We start from the raw sequence: 27,838 nt of genomic DNA on the forward strand, positions 1-27,838 counted from the left end.
ATGACTTTACATGTAGAAAGCACAATGGTGCTAGCGTGATTGACTATATGTTGTTCTCAGAAGCCACTCTAGAATGCATACAAAGCTTTACACTTGGTGAATGGAATCCGGAATCGGATCATAGGATGTTATGTATTGACCTCAAGTGTGGTAAACAGCCCGAGCATGTAGCCTCCAATCATGATGTGAATCATTTGTACCTACATCTAGACTTCAAACGAGCACTTATATATGCTGATATGGTGGACCAAATGTTAAGCATGATAGAGCATCAAGGGAGCCCAACATTAGAATGCAAGTGGAAAGTTTTCAAAGAAGTAATTTTCTCTTGTGCGAAGGAATGCTTTTCGGCGAAACACATGTCTTGCAAAAGGTCTAAGAAGGGTAGCACCAAGAAGAAATGGTTTGACATGGAATGTAGTCAAGCCCAAAAACACTTGCTAAGATTGGATGCAATCAAAGACAAGCAAGTTTACTTGGAATGTTCACACACATACAAAGCACTTGTTCAAAAGAAGAGGAGAAGGTGGGAAGTCGAAAAACAACTTCTTTTAGCACAAGAGAAAGCACATGCATGTGGCAAGTTTTGGCAAAATCTAAAAGGCAAGCGCGTTGAGAGCTTTGGTGACTTGACTCTTGAGGATATGTATATGCATTGTAAGAACCTCTATGAGCAACCCAATGTTGATAAGATGGAGGGTTGTAGCTCCCTTCCATTTATGTCTCCCTTCTTTACCATTGAAGATGTATGCCGCGCGCTTGAGAAACTTGCTACTCGCAAGGCAGGTGACCTTCAAGGTGTCAAGGCTGAAATGATTAAATGGACAAGCAAGAAAACACGATATTGGATATGCGATATGTTTAACCTTGCACTTCAGTATGGCATGCCTCATGATTGGAGTGCAAATTGGATCAAACCTTTGCACAAAGGAGGAGATGTAAACAATGTGAACAACTATCGCACTATAATGGTTGGTTCTTTGATGGCAAAGTTATTTGGATGTATCATGGAGATGAAGATAGGTGAATGGGCTGAAAAGAATGGCAAACGTGCTCTTGGCCAAGCAGGTTTTCGAAAGCATCATAGCACTATTGATCACCTTGTCACTCTTCGAGTTCTTATGGAAGCGTCTCGATTGAAAGGAAAAAAATTGTATTGTTGCTTTGTGGATTTCAAGAAAGCTTTTGACATGGTACCGCGAGGAAATCTTTGGAGACGTATGCAAAGCCTTCAAGTGCCGAGAGAATTTATGCATGCAGTCTTTCGCATCTACCAAAAAGTGATATGTCGATTACGTATGGGAGATGGAATTTCAGAATTTTTTGCAAGCACTATTGGTGTCAAACAAGGATGCCCACTTTCCCCAACCCTCTTTGGGCTACTCATTGATGAATTGGAATACATGGTTCTTGATTTTATGCAGCAAGAAGGCATAGAAGAGGTTAAGATTGGAAATGCGGTGATCATGCTTTTGCTTTATGCCGATGATGTAGTGCTCTTGGCACATACCTTAGAAGATGCACAAAAGCTTATGAGTGTCTTGGAACGCTTTTGCCTACATAGCGGGCTGATCGTGAATGGATCCAAAACCAAGGTTATGCTTGTAAAGACCCTCAATGACGAAAATCCATGCATTGTATACAACAATGAGAAACTTGAAGTGGTAGATCACTTCAAGTACCTTGGCCTTGAGGTTCCATCCAATCATAAATGGAAGGATTGTGCAATGCGTCGCTTGGAAGCCGGAAAGAGGGCTTATTATGCATTTGAGAATATGTGCAATGCAGGAGAGATCAAGTGTTGGGCTCTCAAAAAGTACCTCTTTGACACATTGGTGACACCGGTGCTTCTTTATGGAGTGGAGGTGTGGGGTGGAAGCATCGGGAAGTCTACTTGGAAAGAGTTTGAGAATGTCCAAAAGCGTTTTCTCACCAACTTTCTCCAAGTCAAGACACAAACACCCTACATGCTCTTACTTCTTGAGTCCGGATCGCTTCCCATTGAGGTCTTGGGCATGGAAAGGGTTGTGGAGTACATGCGTAAGACACAACGTAGCCCTTTGCATCGACTTCCTAGAATCGCATATGAAGCAAGTCAAAAGGTTCAAAAGACATGCAAGAGCAAAATACTAAGTTCGGGGTGGATGCTTGATATCAAGAAATGGTTTGGAAGATGGGATGCATGTCACTTGGTCAAGGATGCGTCGATCGACTCCCAAGTTAATGAGGCCTTCTTACAACGCCAATGTATCATGGCTTGGGAGAAATCTGGAGGTTCTCGCTTCAGCCATTACACCACACACGTTGCCCCAAACTACAAATCTCTCTTCTTCTCGGAACGAGGTAACCGAACCCCTTCCTACATCCTTGAGCCCATCCCGTTGAGTGCGATCCGCACCATTGCCTCCATTCGTCTTAGCTCCCATTCTCTACGCTGCGAGACAGGACGTTGGGGCACTGGCGAGGAGTGTCATTGACTTTGCACCTTATGCCCTCGTCAAGTGCGAGAGAGTGAATACCACACACTACTTGAGTGCTCAGCTTTTGACCACATTAGGTCCTCTTTTCCCCATATATTCAGCCATGAGCTCTCCCTACATACCTTCCTCTCCCAACCACGATGTGGACTCTCTATTGCGACGCTCATTTCAGCCATTTTTGAGCATCGAGAGTCACTTATGAACTCCACTCACACCACGTGACATGTTCATTTGGTCCCATAGGTCATATTTGACCTCCCAGGACGATAATAGAACTATCTAACTATCTATCTATCTATCTCTCTCTCTCTTTCTCTCCCTATTTCTATGTCTCCCTCTTTCCCTATCTCTTTCTCTCTCTCTCTCTCTCTCTCTCTCTCTCTCTCTCTTTCCCTCTCTCTCTTTCTATATCTCCCTCTTTCCCTATTTTGCTCTCTCTCTCTCTCTCTCTCTCTCTCTCTCTCTCTCTCTCTCTCTCTCTCTCTCTCTCTCTATCTATTTCTCTCCCTCTTTATCTATCTCTCTCTCTCTATCTAAAATTTTTCTCTCTTTATCTCACATTTCTCTCCCTCTCTCACTCTCTTTGTCTATTTCTCTCTCTCTATCTAAAATTTCTCTCCCTCTCTCTCTCTCTCTATCTCATTAATTCTCTCTCTCTATTTATCTACCTCTATCCCTCTTTCTCTCTCACTCTCTTTGTCTATTTCTCTCTCTGTATCTAACATTTCTCTCCCTCTTTATCTATTTCTTACTTTCTATCTAACATTTACCTCTCTTTATCTAACATTTCTCTCACTCTCCTTATCTATTTCTCTCTCTCTATCTAACATTTCTCTCCCACTCTTTAAATTTGTCTCTCTCTCTCTCTCTCTCTCTCTCTCTCTCTCTTCATTTAGCTCTTTCTCTCTCTATTTCATCTAACACTATCCAAACAATCATTTCCAAAACGTGCGTGACAAATCAATCATTTCTAATCGTGCGTAGCAAAGCAACCATTTTCAAACGTTCTTAGCAAAGCAACCATTTCAAACAAGCCATGCGAAACAACCATTTCCTAGTGAACGAGGTATGTTATAATGGATTCTCTATTTTCTCTATTTTTATTTATTTATGTGCGTGTGTGTGTATGTGTGTGTGTGTGTGTGTGTGTGTGTGTGTGTGTAGGAGAAAACAAAAGGGGAAGAGGGAGGATGTGCTTTTGTGTTTACCTCTTCTTTGTAGCGCGGTTGAGCTTCGAATAGGTTGAGCATCCAAAGAAGATGGCGGAATACCTCCTTGCCAAAACTTGGACGAAACCCTCTGCGACGAAACTTGAGAAGCTTGGAGAAGGAGAGAGGGGGAAGGGAGAACTGGGGGGGGGTGAGGCTTGTTGAAGGAGAGAGAGGGTAAGGAGATGGGGGGTGGGGGAGGGGAGGGGGGGGAAGCTTGGGAGGGATGGTGGAGAGCAAGAACGCAGGGTATGCTGCAAAAACGCGGCATACTCTGCCTTATTTTCTTTTTTAGGCGACAATTATTACCGCGCTTATTACCGCCCATATTACCGCGGCCAATCATTTCAAACGGATACATGCGAATCCGAGGTTGCCCGAGGGAGGGGGGGGTTACAACCCACCCTCCCACCCTTAGCTATACATTATTTCATTTTTTAGCTTTTTGAGTTTTTTAATGAAGCTTTTATTTTTTTATGAATACTTTATTTTGTAGTACTTTTAAATGTTTATTGATTGAATTTCTTAAAATCTCTTTTAGTTAAAAAATAATTTTAACACTCATTGTCATTTATTCCCTTTGACTTTAACTATATGTAATTCTTCTAATGGAATTAAGTGTTTTTCTAATTATTTATTTTTTAGTCCACATGACTAAATAAACAACCTTTCGTGCGTGGAGGACATCGACTGGGATGATCGTGGTCCTCCTGGAGGCCTAGAGAGAGATCGTTGGCTCAAGAAAAAACTATCTTGTCCTTTCGCCAAGTGCAAAAGGGCAACTCCTCGCTTGAGGCGCGTTGCTTTGGAGCAAGTGGAGAATGAAGAGCTTTGGCATCCTCGGAAAAGCGCTCAGAGAGATGATAGCACGACTCAGTCGTCGCTTGAGGAGGTGCCCCATTAGTCTGTGTTTGGTGGTGGTGCACCGGCGGGCAAATGGAGGATAGATTGATGACAAGCCAAACACCTCTTTACGACGGTGCACGGTACTCGGTGCTCCGAGCATCATTGGAAGTACTCAACTTGCAAGCAAAATTCGATTGGAGTAATGCAAGTGTCGATGCACTACTTCTGTAAGTATGGAATGTGGCTTTTATATACTCTCTCCGTCTCTCTTTATGGTGTCGTCTTCTAGGAATTATACTAATACGCATGTTTGTTGTGGTTTGATGGGCAAAATGTTTCCAGAAGATCACCACATGTCTCCAGATCGTCGCCGAGCTAGATCATATGTCACTGCACTTGGAATGGAGTATGAGCGCATCCATGCGTGTGTCAACGGTTGCATGTTATACCGCAATGAGCATGCACATGCTACCTCATGTCTTGTGTGCAGGGAGGTACGATACAAGACAGGTGTGAGCGGGGCACACCTATCACGCAAAGTATTAAGACCTTTTCCCTTAATTCCTTGCATCCAACACATGTTTAAAAATCTACCATGGAGCTTCTCGCGTGACACGCAAACCATCGCTCAAATGATGGAATGATGCGTGTTCCTGCCGATTCACCTGCATGGAGGCACATTGAAACTCAATGGCCAGAGTTTGGGTTGGAGCCTCGACACTTGAATCTTGGGTTAGCAAGTGATGGTGTCGACCCCTTCGGCACTAAGTCTACTTCATGGATCACTTGGCATGTGGTGATCGTCAACTACAATATTCCTATTGTCGATGTCTCACTTGCAAAGGGGGGGAGAGAGGCTCCACTGAGGGGAATCCTTATGTGGACTATGCACGACTATCCTGGGCTTGGAGAGATTTCTAGTAACCCCCTTTCCTCTATCTCTCTTTCCCCCATTCCCTCTCTCCTTTTAGCTCACTTTAGTTCACTCATCTCTCTAACCATATGATATGTATGCAGAGTTGTCCACATTGGGCCACAATGCATGTCCTACTTGCGGGCCATCATTGGTGACAGAGAGGCCAGATTCCTTGCGCAAGGTAATCTATCCAAACAACCATCGTTTCTTACCCCAAGGTCATAACAAGAACAAGGCTCCAACAAATGGGAAGGCTCCTCTAAAGCTCACGATGGCAGATTAGGCAACCATTTGGGAGGATCACCACAACAAAAGTCCGGCTCCGTGTCCTCTACCAAAAGGTATGTCAAGGTATTCCATATTTTTAATGCTTCCATATTGGAAGGAGTTAAAACTACAACACCTCTTGGATCGCATGCATATATTCAAGAATGTAGCCCAAACACTATGGGACCACATTATTGGCAAGAAGGACTCTTTGGGTGTGAGGAAAGATTTGAGGCTTTTAAAACATCTCCCCACCTCTGCCACTCCACAGCGTGCCCCAAATGGAAATATTGGGCTTCCCAAAGCACCATGGATGCTAGCAAAAGAAAAACTAGACAAGGTGAAGGGTACCATCGCCTCTATTTGCACACCAACAGGATACATGAGGTCGCTAAAGGGAGCTTTCACAAAAGCAAAGAAGGGTGGAAGCGTTCAATTGTATGGGTTGAAGTCCGACGATTGGCACAAGATGCTTCAAGTAATCTTCATAATCCCTATTCTATCTATAGTTTGTGTGTATGCCTATCACTCACTTTCCCTTTCCCTGATTTACATTGTAGTTCATTCTGTCGGTGAGTATGTGTATATGTCGGGACAAGAAAGTCAGGGATGCTATTTTCAAATTAGGAGAGCTAGTAAGGTACACCACAAGACTCCACTCAACTACACCTTTTTTATGTACACAATAATTTCAACTAGCACTAAGTGTATCCTTGTGTGTTTTCTTGCAGATTTGTGAGCTCCAAGGAAATCGAAATAGATGATATCTGTGCTGCTCAAACACTTGCAACAGAAATTGTGTGTGCCATTGAAGATGTATTTCCTTGATCGGTCCTTCTTAGTCAAATTCACCTCTTGGTTCACGTGGTGGAGGAGATAGCTATATGTGGAGTAGTGAACACACATGGATGTTCTTCTTAGAGAGGGTTTTAAAGACTCTTAACGATTTTGTGCGGCTACGGCCTCAACCAAAGGCATGTATGGCCGAAGGGTGGATTGTTCAAGAGGCATCTGTTTACATATCAGAGTATTTGGCACAAGTTTATCCTTCTCACATGTGGTCAGATGAGGAAGATTCAAGGATGACTTCACACTTTGGTTCACGTGGTGGAGGAGATAGCTATATGTGGAGTAGTGAACACACATGGATGTTCTTCTTAGAGAGGGTTTTAAAGACTCTTAACGATTTTGTGCGGCTACGGCCTCAACCAAAGGCATGTATGGCCGAAAGGTGGATTGTTCAAGAGGCATTTGTTTACATATCAGAGTATTTGGCACAAGTTTATCCTTCTCGCATGTGGTCAGATGAGGAAGATTCAAGGATGACTTCACACTTGACAAAGTGGAAAGGGGAAACTACTTAACATGGATATGAATCTATCCCAAGTGGTCGATAACTTTTACATTCTCAATGCAAAGATTATGACCAAGTGGGTGGACTTGTGGACAGTGGCAAAGGCCAGGCTTCTGCAAGAGAGGGAAGCATGGAAACAAGCACATGCAGGAAGGAGGGCACCGACAGTGCCTAGACACCTTGCATGTTTTTTAAATCTCATTAGTGCGGAGTGTATTAAAGAGGAAATGACCAAGGCAAAAGCGCGCGGAGAAAACATCACGAACAAAGAACGGGAGTATGCACGAGGGTGCGTACCAAAGGTAGAGTACTCATATACCTAAGCCATATTGTCTTGTTATTTCCTGAAATTATCTTTAATATGTATTTGATAAATTAATATATTTTTCTATTTTGTAGTGCATTTCCTTTAACTCTATGTGGTCAAAGGGTCGTCACTTCCGTATGCGCCACATTGACGAGCGTAGAACTTTGACACAGATGGTGATGAAGCCAGGTACTGCGGAACTATTGAAAGGATACTAAAGGTTAAGTTTAGAAACTTTCATAGCTTCATCTTTGAGTGCAAGTGGTTTGCAAATGTGTTTAGACGACATAAGAATGGCCTGTACATGGTGGACTCTAGTGTACTGCATCACACAGGGAGGTATGACAATTTAGTTTTACCGCGCAATTGTGAGTAGGTGAGTGACATGTACCTTTTTTATTCTTATTTACTTGTTGTAGCGTTAGTTATACCAATGTTACTCACTTTGAGATTCTTTTTTATAGGTCATTTATATCCCAGAAATCCACCAACCAAAACTTTGGTTCGTAATTCCCGTAACACCTCAGGGGAGAACCATTTTTTCCAGTAATGAAGTGGAGACTATCTTCAACCCTCTTCCACCTCTGACTTTAGATGAGGTGGAAACAGAGGAGAGGGAGGTCGATGAATCAAGTCCGGCGGCAGCAAGTCTTAGCGAGGATAATTGTCATGATGATAAAGATGATGAGATGGAGGATGACGAACTCGAAGATGATGAAGCTGGCAATGCATCCACAAACGACAATTCCGTTTCACTGTTTATTGATTTAGGATCCATGGGCTTAGAATTCGATGATGCTTCCTGTAGAGATCTTTTGGAAGATCATTCATAAATATTTTGCAGTTATGAAGTTTTTTGGTCATGTAATCTATTCACCTCTCTCTCCCTCCTCTTCCTCTCTTTAGATTTGAGAATATACTCAATTATGTTTATCAATTGACAATGATTATTTTAGTTGTAACCAAGGGTAATCTTAGGCTGGGTTCAGATGAGGCTAGAGGAAGAAAGGCTTTTTCTGCAGGTCTACCGTCGCCTCGTCTGAACGGTGTTGGAGAAAGAAGAGCAAAAAATAGAGAGAGGTGGATAAAGGCCAGCAGCTCTGCCGGGTGAGTGCCGGAAGAAAAATAGCGGGCCCGGAGGAAGATGATACCTGATTCTGTAGCAAATAGGCTTTTGCCACCCAGCTTAGACGCCCCTGGAGGAAGCATTTTTGCCACAGTGTCTGAACCAGGCCTTATATCCCCCGCCTCCTTCTACCCCCTCTTTTTCTTTCTCTCTCTCTCTTTATTTCTCTTCATTTTTATATTTGAAAATTATATACAATATTCTTTACTTTTTATTGAGAGGAGGGAAACATCAAAATTTGAATTGGCTAGGGGGGGGGAGGGGGTTTAAGCCAGATTTTGAAAGTTTAGGTGCTAAATTTGGGCAGCGGATATAACGACGATAATGAGCGTGGTAATAATAGTGGTAATAACAGCGGATAAAGTCGCGATAATACTTTAAACACAAAATAAAAACCCCGCCCTCCTCTCTCTTGTTTCTCTCATTGAATTTACACCTTCTCTCTACAAAACACGGTAAAACAGTGCGGCCGTAAACACTTGGAGATTTTCATAGTGTTCTTGAAAGAAGATATTGGTAAAAGAGAATCCCAAAATCTCTCACAATAAGCATCCAAAGTGTCATTCTTGGTCATCCGAAGATGGTTCCAAAAGGTTCGTACATCAGTCAATCAAGAAGAGATAAAGAGACTCTTAAACTTTATCCACTTGGTTAGGGCTTCTCTCCTCAAAAGAAGAGTAGACCACCATGTTCGCGCGTTTCCTTCAGGAATGATGCGACCCTCCAAATCTTGGATTTCTCTGAATATCACCTCACGAGTATGCTATATAGAGTTGTTGTATGAAGACTAAAGCCTTGGGGGCATGACGAAATCTCGTAGAGGTCTCAAACTTTATAGCTTTTGTCCGCCTTCCTTTAATACTTTAATCTTCTTGCCTTAATCTTAGAGGAAGTCAAATTGGTTGGTTTAATAAAAGTTTTTCTTCTTTGCATAGAACGGGTTATCATTGGAGACGGAAGAGGTAGAAGAATCTCAGTAGAACTGTCAGGAGCAAGTTAGAATTTTCTCTTCTTTGACCCCTTCTTGTTCTTTCCAAACCTTTGATTCTTGCTTCTCTTTCTCCCCTTTCTGTCCTCCTCACTCGAGTCAAAAGAGGTAGAACTGTCCGAACTGTCAGAAGAGGAAGAGGAACTGGATAGTTACTTAAATCATACACTCTTCTTTTGCTTTTGAGCATTCGCAAAAGAAGATTGACTGCCTAAGAAGCCGGGGAAACTAGTCTTTTTATTGCACTTGTTCACCTATTTCTTCGATTGCGGCCTTGCTTCAAAAAGTTGGTGAATTTTGTTGTTCAACAACATCATGAAGTTCTTCTTCAATGAAAATACTTGGGGTAGGAGGTTGCTTGATGGTTGTGTGGATCCTTAGCGTACTTGAGTAGCTGCTTTGCACACTCGCCAACTTGTTGCTGGCGCTTCATCTCCATGAGATGGTACTGCGTACACCGAGGTGGCCCATACTCTTGCTCTTCTGATCCATTCATATTTCTCATATTGCCTTCCAATTCAGAGGGGGAGGTGGTGTATGCTGGTTCTTCTCTGAATCCATAAGTCGCAAGAAAGGGATCAGAATTCCTGGTAGAAAAATTGGTTGAGCTCTAATATCACTGTAGAAAACTTGGGCACCCCAAGTCTGAATTTGTTGTGACACGAGAGATAGATACACTTCAAACACTTAAATTCACATTACAAATCAAGACGACACGGCCCGGCGTAGTTTCGTGTCAAGAGTTATTGGCCCCAAAGTCTAGCACACCTTTCTGTATTTATTTTTATACTAATCTTTGAACAAAGTACAACTCCCAAGGTCCTCGACTCTCAGACTTCGCGTCTAAATACTCTACAGACTAAGACCCTTGGGTCCTTTTTATCCTTACATAGGGATGCTAAAAGCAGAGTCCCAAAAGCTTAAAGCAATAATCTCCAAAAGTATCTCGTGGAAAATGCTAACGCTAAAATGCAACAGCACAAATCGTGGAGTTTTGTATAGTGCCACGTCAGCATGTCAGTGCAAAAAACAGGGGTTTAATTTGTACACTGCCACATCAACATCTCTATGTCAATAGTCAACATGATACGTGGACATCCATACAACTACCACATCACCTGCTGCCCCATCATCTGTGGGTCCATCCGAGAATGTGCCACATCATCAGTTTGTGGCATATCGTCCGTCGAACTGCCATGTACTGTTTGTGACACAATAAATCCAACTACATAAGCAAGGAGTGAGTGGTGATTGCATAAAAAAGAGCACTAAAAGGACATCCTTGCCTGATGGACCTTCCCACAAGCCAAGAGTCAGTGAGAAATCCGTCCAACAAACCTGTCGAAGAACTATGTGCATATAAGAAAAAAACCACATGGAAAAGATTAGCCCAAAATCTAGTTTTTGCATGGTGTCTGCAATGTAGTCCCAGAGAACACTATCAAAGGTCTTCTCAATGTCAACCTACATAACCAATACATTTTGTCGAGTGTATTTCGCATATCCCATGCCAACGTGGAATCAGTAATTTGACAACGTGGAATGAATCCATATTGAGATTGATGTAAGCCATCATAAAAAAAGAACTTGAGCCGATTAACAAGCATTTTAGTACAGTTCAGGACAGGTGCTTCCATCCGCTGAGGAGGAGGTGGTAGTTCTAGTCTCAAGGACCCAATTTTTTTAGAGCAAAATCTAGGAGCAGATTCGCCCCATTGATTTGATGGCTCCACCTCTAGAGACTGACACTTCAAGTGCGGTTGTGGCGACTACTCTTTCTCTTGGATAACAACATCCGCTTGCGGTTCAGTCCTTTCAACATGGCAGTGTTGTAGTGGGTTATTGTTACAGTTTTAAGGTCTGTTAGCAGCTTCAATTGTTTCTCTCACCGAGACAATGAATGGTCTTATGGCAAGCAACCTGTAGCAGGACTACAATGTCACTGGCACGGGACATGGGATTAGTTAGTTATAGCTGGGCTGGATTTCACACCGGACTGACCTTGACACGTGGCAAGGATAGGGGTGGTGGTCCAATCGACATCGTGGCCAGCGCACTACCACCACATCTTGGAGATAGACTTAGTTGGACTAGATATTTTATGATCCATTGATGGCTCTTTATGGAGATACATAGGCGTAGTTGTTGGCAGTCATGATATCATCTTCTTCTTGTACGGTCTAGAGTTCTCAAGTTCAAGAGTCTCGAGTCTAGTATCTTGAGTTTAAACACAACACGTCTGCACCATCCTTGCACATCTAAGCCTCAACACGCCCTTTGTACCCATGAGTTCTGGGCTAGAGTTGCCATGCCAAGGTCTGTATTGGTTTCTTTGAGCTTTGTCGAGTCCCCTATGTTCAGGCTCCATTGTTAAGTCATTGTGTTTGTTTGCTCTGTGATCCAGCGTCACGCACACTGCACTAAGTAGCTCCCACTGTAAAGAGCACGACAGTGCCCAATAGTATTGTTCGTGAGCTTTGGAGCATTATTAAAACCCCCATGTGAGAAATGCATTGGAACACCAAGAATAGAGACAACACTTCACAACCTTGCCCTATCAGCAGATGCTGTGTATGCATATAATCCACCAAATTCAAAGACTTCCCCGTTAATAATACATTGGATTTAACCACAACAACATACCATAATACCCATCTCCTATCCGGGTCATCGAAAACCAAGGTTGAAGAGAGCTCATATCAAACGAGCATAAGCAATCTAAAATAGCCAAGGGGGCACATAGTTGCGAGAAGATACCAAAGTGCGAACTCTAGCAGTTTTCTTCAGCACTATCCAAGCCTAGAAGTTGAAACTTGTTCTTTGCCTTTGTATTTTGCATTCAAAGAAGTACAAAGTGTCTACAATTTTGATGGCTTTCCTTTAATCTTTATTCACCCCAGCCATCAAGGTGGAAGCTGACGCACCTTTGATTTGTGCTTCAAGAGAGGATTTCAGAGGTTGTGGAGACTAAGAGTAAGAGTCAATTGAAGGAGGTGGTTGCAGGTTTGATTCCAAAAATTTGGACTGCATATGAGCAAATTTGTCACCAGGGAAGAAAGAATTAGCAAACTTACTCCATTTGAGTTTGAACGTGCGCTTTCCAACAACTATATCCCTAGAATCAATCGAAATGCCTACTTGTGTAGGAATGTCAATGTCCCACAAAATTCAAAAACGATGTCTTTGCATACAACTTAGGAGGGAAGATGACTTTGCCTAACTAGGTAGCCAGTAAGGGACGAAGGTGACGCCAAGTACGAGGAAAATCCACCACCTCAACATAAACAATGCACTTATGGTGAATAAGGCTCTGATAATCCTTGGTGAGAGCCCTAGTCAATAACATATTGAAGAAAAGAGGAGACATTTCAAGCAAGGCATCTCAAGCATCCATGCATGCTAGTAAGACCTTATAGGATTCTCTCGCACCAAAGCAAACCCTCCTGGATTCCTTGCCGTTTGAGCACCCATTGGCCTATATCCTGAGCGGTAGGTATTTTACCCAATAAGAAGAGAATCATTGCATTAAGAGCATACTAAGCAACAAGATCCTCAAGTTTCTATACAAGAAACGTGCACTTCCATAGCAAGAGCAAGTCCTTCCAAGGCTTGGCGTGCATCTTCAAAATACTCATGCAAACATTCTTTGCTAAGGGTCAAGGCATCATTAACCGAGCTTTCCATGGCTTTCCGACGCTTGTATATACATTGTTCAATCAAATCCATATGAAACTATCATTGCCTTTTTTTTCCACGCTATTGTACAAATTCACACTACAAGTTCTAATAAGACCACCATTCGTACTGATTTTGGCACCACACACAAGAAGAAAAATACACTTCAAAGATTAGTTTGCAAACTATTCAATAAGCAACAAACAAGATTGTGCAGCACAATCGATCCAAGCTATCCATTCATGAGATAAATAAAAGAAAAAGAAAGATATTTGCATTAATTAAAGATAACATCAATTATGAGTTAGAGAGTGGACACTCTGCAATAAAAATATAATTGGTTATGAGTGAAAGAATGGACATGTGCCTACTCGATAGTTAATTGATTTTTGTGCATAAATTCTTATTTACATGCCAAAACAAAAAAGCACAACCTGACTTTAAAGTAAAATTTGAAGCTGCGGACAGAAAAAAGACTATAGAACAAGCATCATTTTAAGACTAAAACAGACTATGGAGACTGAGAAAACCTAGAGAGTTTAAATAAAATTTCACAAAAAAATAAGCGACGTATTTACTTGATACATGGATCAAGTATTTACATCTACAATATCTTCCAACCTACTAGAGTTGTCCTTTACACATTCTTTGATAAACTCTTTCTACATTACATCAAGGATCCAATATCATTAATTCTCCTCTGGGTTTCTAGGATAAGAAACGGTGAAAGCTGATCAGTGACAGTACCATTAAAACACCCCTCCACTATAGCTTTTTGCAGGTCTACTAAGACAGCCCTCTGTGCATGCTTTGTTCGGAGAGTCACCTTGTCGAAAAGGTGGCAGCAAATATCTCGACTTCCCTTCAGAACCTTGAATGCAATCAAGGGATATCGGATCATTTGCATGTGGAGCTCGTTGGCCTCTTCTGTTGTGCACATGTACCGTTCTTGCAAGAAGAAGATCTCTGTTGTCCTCAAAACAAAACAAACACTACAAGAGGTTATGTGTTCTTGTGACGCTCTTAGCGACGGAAATACACTGGGTTTTTATAACCCCCGGCGTCGCTATAAGCGTCGCTAAAAGCGTCGCTACAAGAGCGTCGCTATAGGCGTCGCTATAGACGTCGCTATATAGCGACGCTTATAGCGACGCCTATAGCGACGCTTATAGCGACGCTCTCACAGAAGAGTATAGCGACGCATATAGCGACGTTACAGAGCCATAAATAGCGACGCATATAGCGACGCCTGAGAGAATATTTTTTTGGTGGCAGAACATTGAATGCCTGCCACCCATCAACCATATTGTACTTGATTCACTTTTTAAAAAAAGTGCAAAGGTAAATAATAGACCCAAAATAGTCACCCACAAGACGCATTGTTTGCAAAATTGACAATTGTACACATCATAGACAAACTGAATTGATTGGCAAATGTAATAATGACAATTGTACAACATCATAGGCATAAAGAATTGATTGGCAAAAGGAATTGCGGTGACAAATGTAATAATATACATGGTTCAAAAAGACGTATAAAATCCGTCTCATGATACATAAGCTATGAGAAACCCTAAACTAATGCTATCTAGATACGGCTAAACTGACGTCGTCTAATCAGACGTCTCATCGCGTCCAAGCGGCGTATCTGTCGGATTCTGCAAAAAAAGACAATAAGACAGTTTTCAGTAAGTATAAACATATAACGACATTTATAAAACAATACAAAAAATAAAAAAGAGTAAACCCTAATACTAACCATGCCGCTGCGAGAACTGAGAATGTCCATCAGGGCGTTTAAGCCCTTCCTGCCTGCGTACTCGCGCTCGTACGGTGTGGGATCACGTCCTGTCATCGACCACTGTCAAAACATACAAAGATTTCATTATGTTAGAACTAAAAAACTCATAAACCCTAAACTATCGAACATGCATAAAGAGCAATGTGAAAAGACTTACAAAATCGGCCTCAAATGATGCCCATCCACCGCTCCCCAAGTGGTGCGAGCTCCCTGCCTCTACTCGCGCTCTGGCTGCATCCTTTTGTTGCTTCCACTTGTCGGGATTCTCGCGCGCTGCTTTCTTCGCATTCTTCCAATCTTCTTTGGCCAGCCAATCTGGCCTATTCCACCCATTCTTGATTGCTTTTTGCACTTCGGAACGCTTGTGTTTGCAGTATTCGCGCATTCGAATCTTCATCAGGTCTTCATTGAAGCGCTGATCCCGTGTTGGAACGGGAAACTCATCATGAAGTATGCTGATGACTCTGTTTTTTAAATCACTTGGTACTTCACTCCATTTGTTTAGTATATAGTGTCTAAACAGCTGAGAGCAAAGACCACGCATGCGCGAGATCACCTTCTTGCCGTCATCATCCATGATGATGCCGCCGCTGATGTCGACGGAGTAAGGCAAGCCCTCTGGCCGGTGACGCGTGAACCTGGGTGTCCCGGAAGGGGTCTCTAGCGGCGTGTCGATGGGGGTACGGACGTCAGGTGTCTCCACCGGCGTCTGGGCCCCGAAGCGAGGAGTGTCGAGTGGGGTGGCTCCTGGCGGAGTAGGTAGAGGTGTGTAGCTTCTAGGAACAGTCAGCCGTGCAAAACCTGGCGTAGACGGCGATGCTGTGGCTGGTGTGGGGGCGGGCAAAGAAGGGGAGGGTAAAGAGCCTCGTCGAACACGAGGCGGTGTGGAGGCATCGGTGGCGGAATCCCCACAACAACCGCCACCGCCACCACTAGAGCGCCGGTGTCTAGAAGAGTGTGACGCTCGTCTCGTCGACGCCGAAGCTTCGGAGCGCGCCGAATGCTCCGAAAGAGAGGGAGATGCGGATGGTGTAGGAACGCGCGATGATGCGCCAGAGCGATGACGCTCCACGTACCACTGTCTCTGCTGCGGTGACAAAGAAGAAAGAAACTCCTCATCATCCATACCTGCATTAAACACACGAATATTTAAACTTAATATTGAATGAATAGAGTAGACAATGACGCAAAGACCATTAAATACAATGACGTAATGACGCATATAAATACAATGACGCAATGAATCGAGTGGTAGAAGAGGCAAGTCGAAAACTCAGAATTTTCAATCAAAAGATGTGAGCGCGAGTAGAAAAGAGCGTTACACACCATGGAGGCTACTTAGAGAGCTAGAGCTTTTACAGCACGGAGAAAAATTGTTCAAATACAATATTTGTGGCTTTAAGAGATCTCTCTCTCATCCTCGCATAACTCAGCATAACTTCCTATATCTATATAGAGCTCTCCGTTTAAACACATATCCTCTGTTTCATTTTGTAGCTCCTCTGCATGCACCCCATATAGAGCAGTAGCATCTTGATGCTCGTCTGGCACCACCGCAGCGGCTTCTGATTGAGCATCTTCTCTGATCTCCTCCATTGATGTCGTTGTGATTGGCACATGGTAGCCTTCATACGTCCTTGCACTACGAGGGGCTAACTCTATGACGTACCACCAGTTTGATGTAGACTTTGTAGGATGAAATACTACCTGCCAAAGCCACATAACTTACATGAGAGCTTTCAAGCACATAACTTGTAAAAGGGGGATGTTAACTATTTATATATATACTTACTTGTTCACAATGCTCGGGTAGTACGAAAGTGTCTCTTAGGTCAGTCCATTTCTTAGTAGAATCCACCTCAAGAAAACCAGACTCTCCTCTACGCACAGTAGCGTTTCGACCCTCCATGATTATCTTGAACCATTGCACGTCGAACAAGTCGACAAAAAATCCTCTGTAATCGATCCTCAAAATCTCTTGCAGCGTGCCGAAGTAAGTGAGTTCCGCCACCACGGGATCTGCATCAGAGGAACGTCGTCGACTAGACTGTTCAAATTTTGCCATGATTCCACAATCTTGAGTAAAACGCTTTTTGTCGATTCGTTCCACCCTAAAATGTCGACCTTTACACCATGCTGCTGTGTATGACTTATACTACAACGAACAAAGATTATGAGTGGCCGTTCAAACGTTTATAAATAAAGTCACTTGCTAGTCGTACATTGCAAACTTACCTTGGTCGCGCAACCCCGAGAGTACTCCCACTCTTCTTCAGTCACTTCGTCACCGCATTGTTGTGCGCTTTTCAATTGGTTGTGCAACCATCTTAAGCTCATGAAGGTTGGTAGGCTCTCCAGAACCGCTGGATAGTGCATCGGTGGTCGTCTTCCCCGTCTCCACTCGATTCGTGCCCTTTGTCGCTCTTGCTTTGCATCCTCATATTGTGAAATCCACTTTTGCATCACTGGATTGTGAAGCATGCAAAATCGGTTGATTTTAGCCTCTAGATCTTCCGTCATCTTCTTCTCAACACCGAGATTGCACATGACAATCCCAGATATGCGCTCATCATCTATGGTTCGCCATAGCGTGTCCCGGGATTTATCAAATCCGTCTAGCCACTCTCCAATGTACACTAGGGACTCTGATACCAACCAACCTTCTGCCATGCTACCCTCCGGACGTGCCTTTTGACGCACATATCCCTTAAGCGTTTTCATGAAACGCTCTAAGAAGAACATCCATCTGGAATGAACTGTGCCAGCTATTTCCACCTCATCAACTATGTGAATAAGAAGATGCACCTGAATGGTTAGCATTGACCATTCAGGTGGCCTCACATATGCTGCTTGACCAAAGCGCCTGCGAATACGTCTATTGGGTTGCAAGATTGCTGCTTGTTGGCCAGCGTCAGAGTCCGACGAGTTATAATTGGCAACAACTCGATCTATAATAGATGGATCGAACTCGCCAAATTCACGAACGTGCTGCAAAGAAACACGTCTTGTCCGTCGCACAGCATGCTTGCATTGATTACAAGGACATAAGACCCTCGTTGAGAGATAGGTGTTTCGGTTGGACGGTCCCACATCTTCGTCGCTACTCATAATGAGGATAAAAAACTTATAACCTAGACAACAAATTTAATATTCTATTGGCATTCTTCGTCTTATCTCTCTCTCTCTCTCTCTCTCTCTCTCTCTCTCTCTCTCTTTACCTCACATTCTCTAGTCATGTCCAATCCCCGCACACCTCGGTCTAGAGGTGCACGGAGATCAGAACCACCGGGTTATAATCTCGTCTTTATTGGTCAATACCTATATTTGTGGGTACAAGAAATCTAGACACCCACGTCTACATGATACTGCATGTAGTGGACAAAATCCCTTTGCCTCTTCTCTAGCTGTAGCACTTCACTTCATCTTAACATCTTTTCACAGTAGATCTTTTCACTGTTCGTCTAACTCTAAACCCTAAACCGTAAGTAATTTTTGCGTGGACTCGATCTAACGTAAATAAGCGTAAATCTAAATAAACGTAAATCTAACTAAAAATAAAGCTAAATCTAATTTAACGTAAGTCTAATGACTAGAGGTTGTCTAGATGGTCATTGTGTCGGGGATGTAGTGACTCTTGCCGCCCTGAAGATCCACCTTCTTCCCTATCTTCTGAAGACATTTCACCAGTACTTTTGGATCGACGGAGCCCACTATGAGAGAAGGCAGCAATACCCTATATTCCATTGAGGGCTTTCTTCACCCGCTTCATGCAGGCATCGCAGTCTATGGAGACCCGCATCTAATCTAATATAACATAAATCTAAATCTAGCTTAAATAAATGTAAATCTAGTTAAAAATAAACCTAAATCTAATTTAATGTAAGTCTACATATAACCTAATCTTTAACGTCTTTTAAAATAGTTTCCTACGACGTTATAACTCTCTTCTTCCTGTGTGTGTGCGCGTGTGTGGATGTGTGTGCCAATAAAAAGAGATAAATGGTATAACCTTTCTATCACCCATGCCAAGTATGATAGATTGATTATGCCATTTCTCTCTTGAATAATAGGTCTTCAGTTCAACTCCTCGTCGGCTAGATCTTTAGGTCTTTTAATTTTAATTAGTTTCCTACGACGCTCCCTTAGTTTCTCTTTCTTTCTCTTTCAATGTGTGTGCGTTTTTTTGGATCGTATGCATGTTTTCTTTCTCTTTTCCTCTCTCAATGTGTGCGTTTTTTGTTTATGCATGTTCTCTCTCTCTTTTCCTCTTTCAATGCGTGCGTTTTTTGTTTATGCATGCTCTCTCTCTCTTTTTCTCTCTCAATGTGTGTGTGCATTCTTTGTTTATGTATGTGTGTGCGTTTTTGCACTCTCTCTCTCTCTCTCTCTCTCTCTCTCTCAAAAACACTATATGTGTGTGTGTATGTGTGTGTGTGTGAGAGAGAGAGCGAGGGAGAGAGAAAGAAAGGAAGGGAACATGAGAAAGAGGAGAGGGAAGGAGCATACCTGTCTCTCCTTCCTCTCCTCGTGCGTGTGTGTGTGTGTGTGTGTGTGTGTGTAAAAGAAAAAGAGAGAGAGAGAGAGAGAGAGAGTGAGGGAGAGCGTTACCTGCTCTTTGCTTGAGGGCGCCGAAAAACTCAGATCTGAGATCTGAGTTTTTGGGCGCGCTCGGTTATTTTTTTTACCCCAGCTGGCGTCGCTATGAGCGTCGCTATCAGCATCGCAAATTTACAAAGAAATTTGCGACGCTCATAGCGACGCTTATAGCGACGCTCATAGCGACGCCGGGAATTTTTTTTTGGAGCGTCGCTGTGTGAGCGTCGCTAATGTGAAGAACCTCTTGTAGTGAAATTTCTTCTGTGATAGGTGCATCCAATAAAGCTAGGTACCTGTAAAAACCATTGGAAAAGTATCTCTGAAAATAGGACAGGTTTCCAATCTGTATTGCTTGACCATTCTCTGAATCCTCTTGTGATACAGCATATGTGTGCTGAATAACACGAGTCAACATCCGATCCAAAAAGGGCAAATTGCAAAGAACAAGATTTGTTGCAGTTATCTCTCTGTTATTTAGGTAATGAAAACTAGCCACTGGTGATAGCTTCTCCATTAGAGTACGAATTTGCATTCTCGAATAACGAAGAAGACTCCACAGAAGGTCGAAATCCATCCGCGGCGATCCACTCTCCGTAACATCAACCATTAGAAGCGTTGAGTCTTTGACATGTATATTTGTGTGCCTTGATCCACTCTCCGTAACATCATCATCCGCAATTAGAGTACGAATTTGCATTCTCGAATGATGAAGAAGACTCCGCAGAAGGTTGAAATCCATCTCAGGAGATCCACTCTCCATAACATCAACCATTAGAACCAAAGGCTCTTATTCTTCTACCTCATCACACAAACCACCACGTGGCACCGCTTCAATGGCCAAAAAAGAGGCCGTGAAAAGCTTAATGAAAAGCAGTGACAAGGAAAAAAACACCGCGCCGTCGATCGCAGGTTGACGAAAGCAGTGGCGCAAGTTGGGCGAGAGAGAGAGAGAGAGAGAGAGAGAGGCTTCTGCGTTTTTTTCTCTCAGTTCAGCCCTCCCCGCGGCTGTGGAACGTTCCCCTCGCGCTCTGCCTGCCTGGAGATTTAAGTCGCAGAGAGTCTCCTACAATATGGCGCTCCTGGCAGCACTGAAGCCGCTGGCTTGATTACTTGAGGATAACCATCATAAGCTTTGGTGTGATCGATCCTCCTAAACTTTTCTGCCCTCGTGTCCACTTTGACGTTTACTCGTTCCATTTCTTTTGCCTCTGTCGCCAACAACATGAAAAGGGGAGAATTTGAGATGCTGTCAGAGAGAGGGCCGTAGATTGCGTATAAAAAGAGTGCAACAGGAGAGGGAGAAGAAGCAGTTGCTTGCGCTCTTAGCAGAGTGTGTGAGGGGATTAATGGCAGACAACTCAATGTCGAGGGAAAGGCATTGGGGAGTGCAAGTCATGGTTCCATGAGCCGTTGGCTTTAATTAGTAGCATTCCTCCAGATATGTTTATAGCCTATCTAACTAGTCTTGCTTGGTGGGCCTTGCGATATAACATCTATAGAATAATCATGCAGCACCTGCCAATTGCAATCGAATCCACCTCATTGAACTTAGGGTCTAGAAGCCAGTACTGAAGGACATTAGAAGCCACTACTAAGGACATTTATATTGTTACCCGCGTTCGTCTTCATTTCAACTTTCGCAATGTCAGAGTAGAATTGTTGATGTAGTCTTGCACATGAGCTTCATCTATAATACATGCACCCAAGGTACAATTGATTTCATCTACGGCTGGTTTTCTTTCACGAATAATGGTCAAGAACTGAAGCAATTTAGGGTCTCTTGCATGCCTTACAGAGCATGACATCTTGTACAAAATTGTATGTAGCCAGTGAACCGAGCTCGTGATATGGCATGTGTTACAAAGCTCCCGTGCGTGACTACAAACTGGGGATAGTTGGGCAAGATCACCGAGCAAGAGAACACATTTGTTGCTGAAGGGATCTGCCAATGTACTGCTTGTTACGTTGACATTTTTTCTTACAATAAGGTCAAAAGTCATTTGGGTTAACATGAGTAGCTCGTCTATAATTATAATATCTGCCTCTTTCATGTCCAAATATTTCTCATCGGTCTCATGAATAGAGAGGGGATACTATTGATTCATGATTGGTATCTTGAACTGGTAATGGACTGTAGATGCAATGCTGCTAAGTCTTGTTGTTGCCGTTCTGATGGCAAAGCGCCCAACAATAATACAAAAGTGGGGGCAGTAGGAGTGTCTATTTCATTTGTCTGTCGATCTCAGTTATCTCTATATATGTGAGGTATGCCGTCGTGTAGGAAGGACATATTTCTAGATTGTGAAAAAAGATGTCATATAGCATGGTCCAATCTTTATGCAATACAATAATTTCAAATCATGACCTAGCATATGGACGACAAGCTAGTTTCAAGTTGGCTGCAGTTTTCTCCCTAGCTTATTGACGCTTGGACCATAATCTTCTAGGTCTTCAGAACTTCATACTGACACCTAGTGTTGGAGAAACGAGGACATATATAGTATGGCATCAATTATTTAGACACCTAGCTGTATGATATCAATTATTTAGAGATTAAGTAAAGATGCACAAGGTGAATCGCTACTATGATACACCACATGCATTCACTTCTTGTGTATTCACTATTGTAATACATGAGATGTATTGGCTAGCAATCTTTTGAAAAGAGTTGCGTGTGTAACTAACATGTGCAGATGTCGATCGACATCGAGTGTATTTTTTTGAAAACAAGATCCAAATAAACCGAAGCAAAGGCAGTAATGCAAAAAATACTAAAACAAGCAAATAAATAATGCATGAATGAACTACAACAAAAAATGAGGTGCTTTACTTACCTGTAATGTTGTATTGCTGCTTTTCAATTGTCACATATATAGGCCGATATTTGAGTCAAGCTACAAAAAAGCAATGTAAATAGTTAAACATATCATCTTGCAATGAAACATCACAGACTGAAAGTGCAAAGTATATAGTGCACGTCATACAGAGGTGCCATACAAAGGTATGGTGGAGAGTTGGCACTGTGGTCTCTCCAAAAAATTATAAGAAACAGAAGCCGTGCCCTGCCCCGTAGCGTTTATGTGTTGCGCCAAGCAAACGCATGCTCATGAAAAATTGGATGCAGATAACGGACCTTGCAGTGTTGTTGAGCTGGAGTTGCGCTTGTGTAATTGGAACGTGCAGTGTTGTGAATATATGTCCTCCCTGCCATACACAAAACACGTAGATGTAACTTTATGTTCTATGTCCTCTGATCAATATTACCTTCTCTCTCTCTCTCTCTCTCTCTCTCTCTCTCTCTCTCTCTCTCTCTCTCTGTTGTAAGCTGTTTTAGTCAGCTATTATGTCTTCTTGCCTCCTTAGCAATCATGTCTCCTTGCCTCCTTATTGACTAACCTGGGTTATGTATCATGCTTCCTAGAGGTCGGTGTTCCCATCTCTAATCAAAGGATGCAGCTTGAAGGCTGTTTAGGTGCGATCCTTCCAAAAGATGAAGAAGCCAGTGCTTATGACAAAGGTATTAGTAGTTCTGTTAATGATACAATTGAGGTGGTGGCATCAAGCCTGCGAGAAATCTAGCCCTTTTTTGCATACCACTAGATTCCATATGTTCAGTCCCATTGATGTCACCCGCCTGCACCACCCAATGCGGCCAACTCTCCTTCTCAAGCCCTCGCGGCCCTCCAATCCACAGCATCCCAGCCAACCCTCCTCAAATTTTTGTCGATGTAATTGATCTTATATGCTAAGCCAGTAAGAGATGCAAACAAAGTTGTCTCATCTCTACAAGAAAACTCAGATAAGATGCAGCATTATGAGGAATGTATTTGCACAAGAGGCCGCTTGGCACGCAACATGTATGATATATTGAGTGTATACTGAATAAAATAGTTTTTGAATCTTGAGGTTGCAAAATGCATTCAACAATAGAAAAACTTTGTCTTCTTGACGCTAAAATTGGTTCCGTACTCAGACAATATATTAAGAGTCACATGCCCTGCGCCACTATGGAATGTTAAGTCGTTGTTGGCAATAATTTCACTCGGTCCGTTCGGTATACTATAGCTGCTATATGGAGTTTCTACCTTGACCGCCTGCTGCACAAAAGACCTTTGAGAATATGTGAATAGATTTTCACACACCACCCTGGAATAGCATACCAAACCGATGTCTGCCATCTGTAGCCATCTGAACTTGATCCGAGAGCTACTGCATACATGGAAATGAATCGTGGTTATTGGCAAGAAGGGAGCTCCGAAGCAGTAACTATTATGCGTTCAAACCCACACCACCAGCATTCCCTACTTCGTATGCAGTTGCTGAAGAGCAACACTGCAGTATATTGTTGTTGCTAATCTCAACTGCACCCGCATTGGCTGCCGCCTACACGTGGTTTAGCAAGAGAAGCTCTTTACAAGCAGCAATAGTGGCCATATTGTCTGTAAACTTTCTCCTATCCCACCCAGTTGTTGAATGGTCAGCAGTTTGAACTGCTGTTGGATGCTAATAAGGGTATACCTGTCTCCAAAAATTCCAATACTCCGCAGGCCTTGTTCTTCGCCTTCTCTAGCATCAAATCTCATTATGTGGATTAAAAAAGGATTAGCTTCCGCTTCTGCTCTTTGACCATTCTTTTGATCCTGGTCATCGGACGAAATATCTGATCTTTGAGAGAGCTTATCATGCAGTCTGCAAGCATCCGAAGTAACCTCCAGCTTGATCTGCAAAATATTATAACCAGACTTTGAAAGGTTTCCGGTACTCCTTTAATCCGGTTCTACCCGGCTTGCTGTGCATGGTGCATGGTCAAACTGCGCGGAAAACAATTGGTGTGAATCTTGAGAATTAGGCATGGGACCTGCTGCATATCATTTCCATAAACATTGAAGGATGGCCGAGGGCACAAGGTTGTTGAATCTGCATGAGCTATAATTGGAGCGGCATAATGCTGGTCATAACTAGTGCGCCTGTAGAAACGAGTTAAGTAAGGTGTAGTTGAAGCTAGACATACTGTTCAGGTGGCCACTGGGTCTTGTTGCATACAAAGCTGCTATGATCGCTATGCGAGGAAGGTGCAGGTAGGCTTATAAGTAGGTATTGAGGCTTCACTGCAAAAGAAGGCCGAATCAATATGCCGATGGGGCAAACAGTGATATTGTCGACCCTTGTACTGCTGGAATGAATAGGGAGGATCTTGGCCTATAGACTCTCTCCCCCACTCACGCTGTCTGTCTCCTGTTTGCTGCACACGCAGTTGGAAGATGCCAAGGGCCGTCAGCAGGTGGGGGCACAACAAGAGGTCGCGCAGTGGGTGCTCACTGAGAATCCAGAAGCCCGCACAGCACATGATATATAGCATTGCCTACTTGGATCCATCTCCGAACTGTTGCGCCTTTGTGAACCTCTGTCTTCAAACTGCTGCCTTTCTGGAACTGCTCTCGAACTGCTGCCTCTGCGAACCTGCTTTTGATGCGTTGCTGCTTTTATTTTCACGACAACGTTTTTTATTAACAGCTTTTCACGACCTTGTCTTTTTACTTTAATTTGAGCTCTGCCACGTGGTCGATTCTACGACCAGATAGAGAAAAAAGTTCCTTTGGCTCACCAAGTAAAAATTTAATGAGGCAAGCAATTCGGAACGATCTGCAGAAAAAATACAAAACATCTTTCATGATCAATTCAACGCAAAATATGGTGTCCACGAGAGTTGGTTAATGTTAGCTCCAAGGAGATGCAACAACATTGCATTGGAAGTCAAGTAGTAAATCATGCAGGTGCCTACGCTGCCAATCAGGATCAAAAGAATAGTCAAAGAGAAGAAGCAGAATTTGATTCTTTTTTCCACACAAAGAGATTTGATGTTGGAGAAGCTGACGAAAACGGGCTTCGGAGTAATGGCATTTTTGGAGACATGCATTCCAATATGTCAACACCTATTAGCCTCAAGAAGCAGTTCACTGCTGCCCATTCAACAACTAGGTGGGATAGCGGAAACTCTATAGACAATATGGTCAATATTGCGGCATGTAAAGATCTTCTCTTGCTAATAACCATGATTTGGTGGCGAATCCTATGAGCGAAGGTCCATGTGTGCAGTAGCTATCGAATCAAGTTTAGATGGCTGTAGATGACAAACATCAGTTTGGTATTGTAGCCAACACAAACCCTCATTTTCCCTTGAAGGAAAGCTACTCCAGGGTGGGCAGTGATAATCTATCCATATCTTCTTAAAGGTCTTTTGTGCAACAGGTGATTGAGATAGAAACTCCATATAACAACTATAGTATACCGAACAGATCGAGTGCAATTATCACCAACAACAACTGAGGAATGACTTAACATTCCATAGCGCAAGGCATATTGCTGTTAATATATTGACATCTGAGTGCAAAAACAATTTCAACGTCAAGAATTGTACAGAGTTTATCTACTCTCGAACACATTTTGCAACCTCAAGATTCAGAAATTATTTTATTTAGTTACACACTCAATATATCATATATGTTGGGTGCCAAGCGTCCTCTTCTGCAAATACATTCCTCATGATGCTGCATCTTATCTCAGTTTTCTTGTAGAGATGAGTGAGGTTTCTTTGCATCTCTTATTGGTTTAGCATATAAGATCCATTACATCGGCAAAAATTCAAGGGGGGTTGTCTGGATAGAGGGGCTGGTTGGAGTGTTGTGGATTGGAGGCCACTAGGGCTTGAGAAGGAGAGTTGGCCGCATGGGGTGATGGCAACGACACTAAACATATGGAATCTGGTTGTATGCAAAAAAGGGATATATTTCTTGCAGGCTTCATGCAGCCACCTCAATTGCATCGTTAACAGAACTACTAGCTAGTACCACTGCCCTAAGCATTGACTTTTGCATCTTTTGGAGGGATCGCACCTTAAGAGACTTCAAGTTGCATATTTTGACTAGAGATATTAGCTTCTAATGGATGGCTGTTGCGTCCCCTATACGCGGAAAGTGGTTATTGGAGGCCCAAAATTGATGAACCTTTAGAGTTGTTTTTTGCTCATTACTACTCAAAGCACCGGACTCACGGAAGTTCAAAAGCAGATGCTCAACATAGAAAACAAATCTATTGCTCTTGAAAATGAGATCATTGTCAAAGGCATCAATAGATCTTTTACAGTTGTTGATGACGAGCTTGAGTATACCATCTCTATGGCAAGAAGACATAATTGCTGATCGAAGCAGCTTACAACACACACACACACACACACACACACACACACACACATACACACACACACACACAGAGAAGGTAATATTGATCAGAGGACATAGAACATAAACTTACATTTGTGTGTTTTGTGTATGGCAGGGAGGAAATATATTCACAACACTACAAGATCCAATTGCACAAGCGCAACTCCAGCTCATCAACACTGCAAGGTTCTCTATCTGCATCCAATTTTCCACACACATGTGTTTGCTTGGCGCAACACATAAATGCTACGGGGTAGGGCACAGATTCCGTTTCTTATAATTTTTTGGAGAGACCACAGTGCCAACTCCCCACCATACTTTTGTATGGCACCTTTGCATGACGTGCATTGTATACTTTGCAATTTCAGACTATGATGTTTCATTGCAAGACGATATGTTTAACTATTCACATTGCTTATTTGTAGCTCGACTCAAAAATCGGTCTATAGATTGGACAATCAAAAAGCAGCAATACAACATTGCAGGTTAGTAAAGCACCTCATCTATTATTGTTGCTCATTCATTCTTTATCTATTCGCTTGTTTTAGAATTTTTTGCATTACTTTCTTTGCTTTGGTTTATTTAAATCTCGTTTTCAAGCCTATATACTTGATGTTGATCAACATCTGCACATGTTAGTTACACATGCAACTCTTTACATGCGAGTGCTAGCCAATGCATGTGATGTATTACAGTAGTGAATGCATGTGGTGTATCACAGTAGTGAATGGTGACGATAAAAGATTTATGAAGATATGTTTGGTGATGCCATATTGATGACAACATGAAGACATGTTTGGTGATGCGATATTGATGACAAGCTACACAGCAGATTCACGGAGACACTTTTGATTACAAGCTAATCGATAGCTTTTACACCTCTTTATTGAACCTTTGTATTCATTATTGTATTTGATAGGAGTAATGTAGCTCCTCATAAAACATTCATTGTAAAAGGAGTGATGTAGCTCCTCGTAAACATTTGTATATTCAAGAATTTTTATAATATAACGGTGGGTGTATATAGAGCTGTGGGTTTTTCCCTTGATCCCCC

The 27,838-nt window shown here is 42.6% G+C and overlaps 1 protein-coding gene across 1 annotated transcript; it reads right to left on the reverse strand.

The window, feature by feature from the left end:
- Positions 1 to 13,834: 13,834 nt before the first annotated feature.
- On the reverse strand, positions 13,835 to 20,324 carry LOC147464171 (uncharacterized). Its single transcript, XM_086482696.1, has 2 exons — positions 19,820 to 20,324; positions 13,835 to 14,157 (listed from the first exon to the last, which is right to left on the reverse strand). The coding sequence occupies exons 1-2, from the start codon at positions 20,322 to 20,324 to the stop codon at positions 13,835 to 13,837; spliced, it is 828 nt and encodes a 275-aa protein (XP_086338822.1).
- Positions 20,325 to 27,838: the final 7,514 nt, after the last annotated feature.

Source organism: Adiantum capillus-veneris, chromosome 2 (assembly GCF_014529385.1).
Source record: "Adiantum capillus-veneris isolate H3 chromosome 2, ASM1452938v2, whole genome shotgun sequence".
Classification (NCBI taxonomy): Eukaryota; Viridiplantae; Streptophyta; class Polypodiopsida; order Polypodiales; family Pteridaceae; genus Adiantum; species Adiantum capillus-veneris.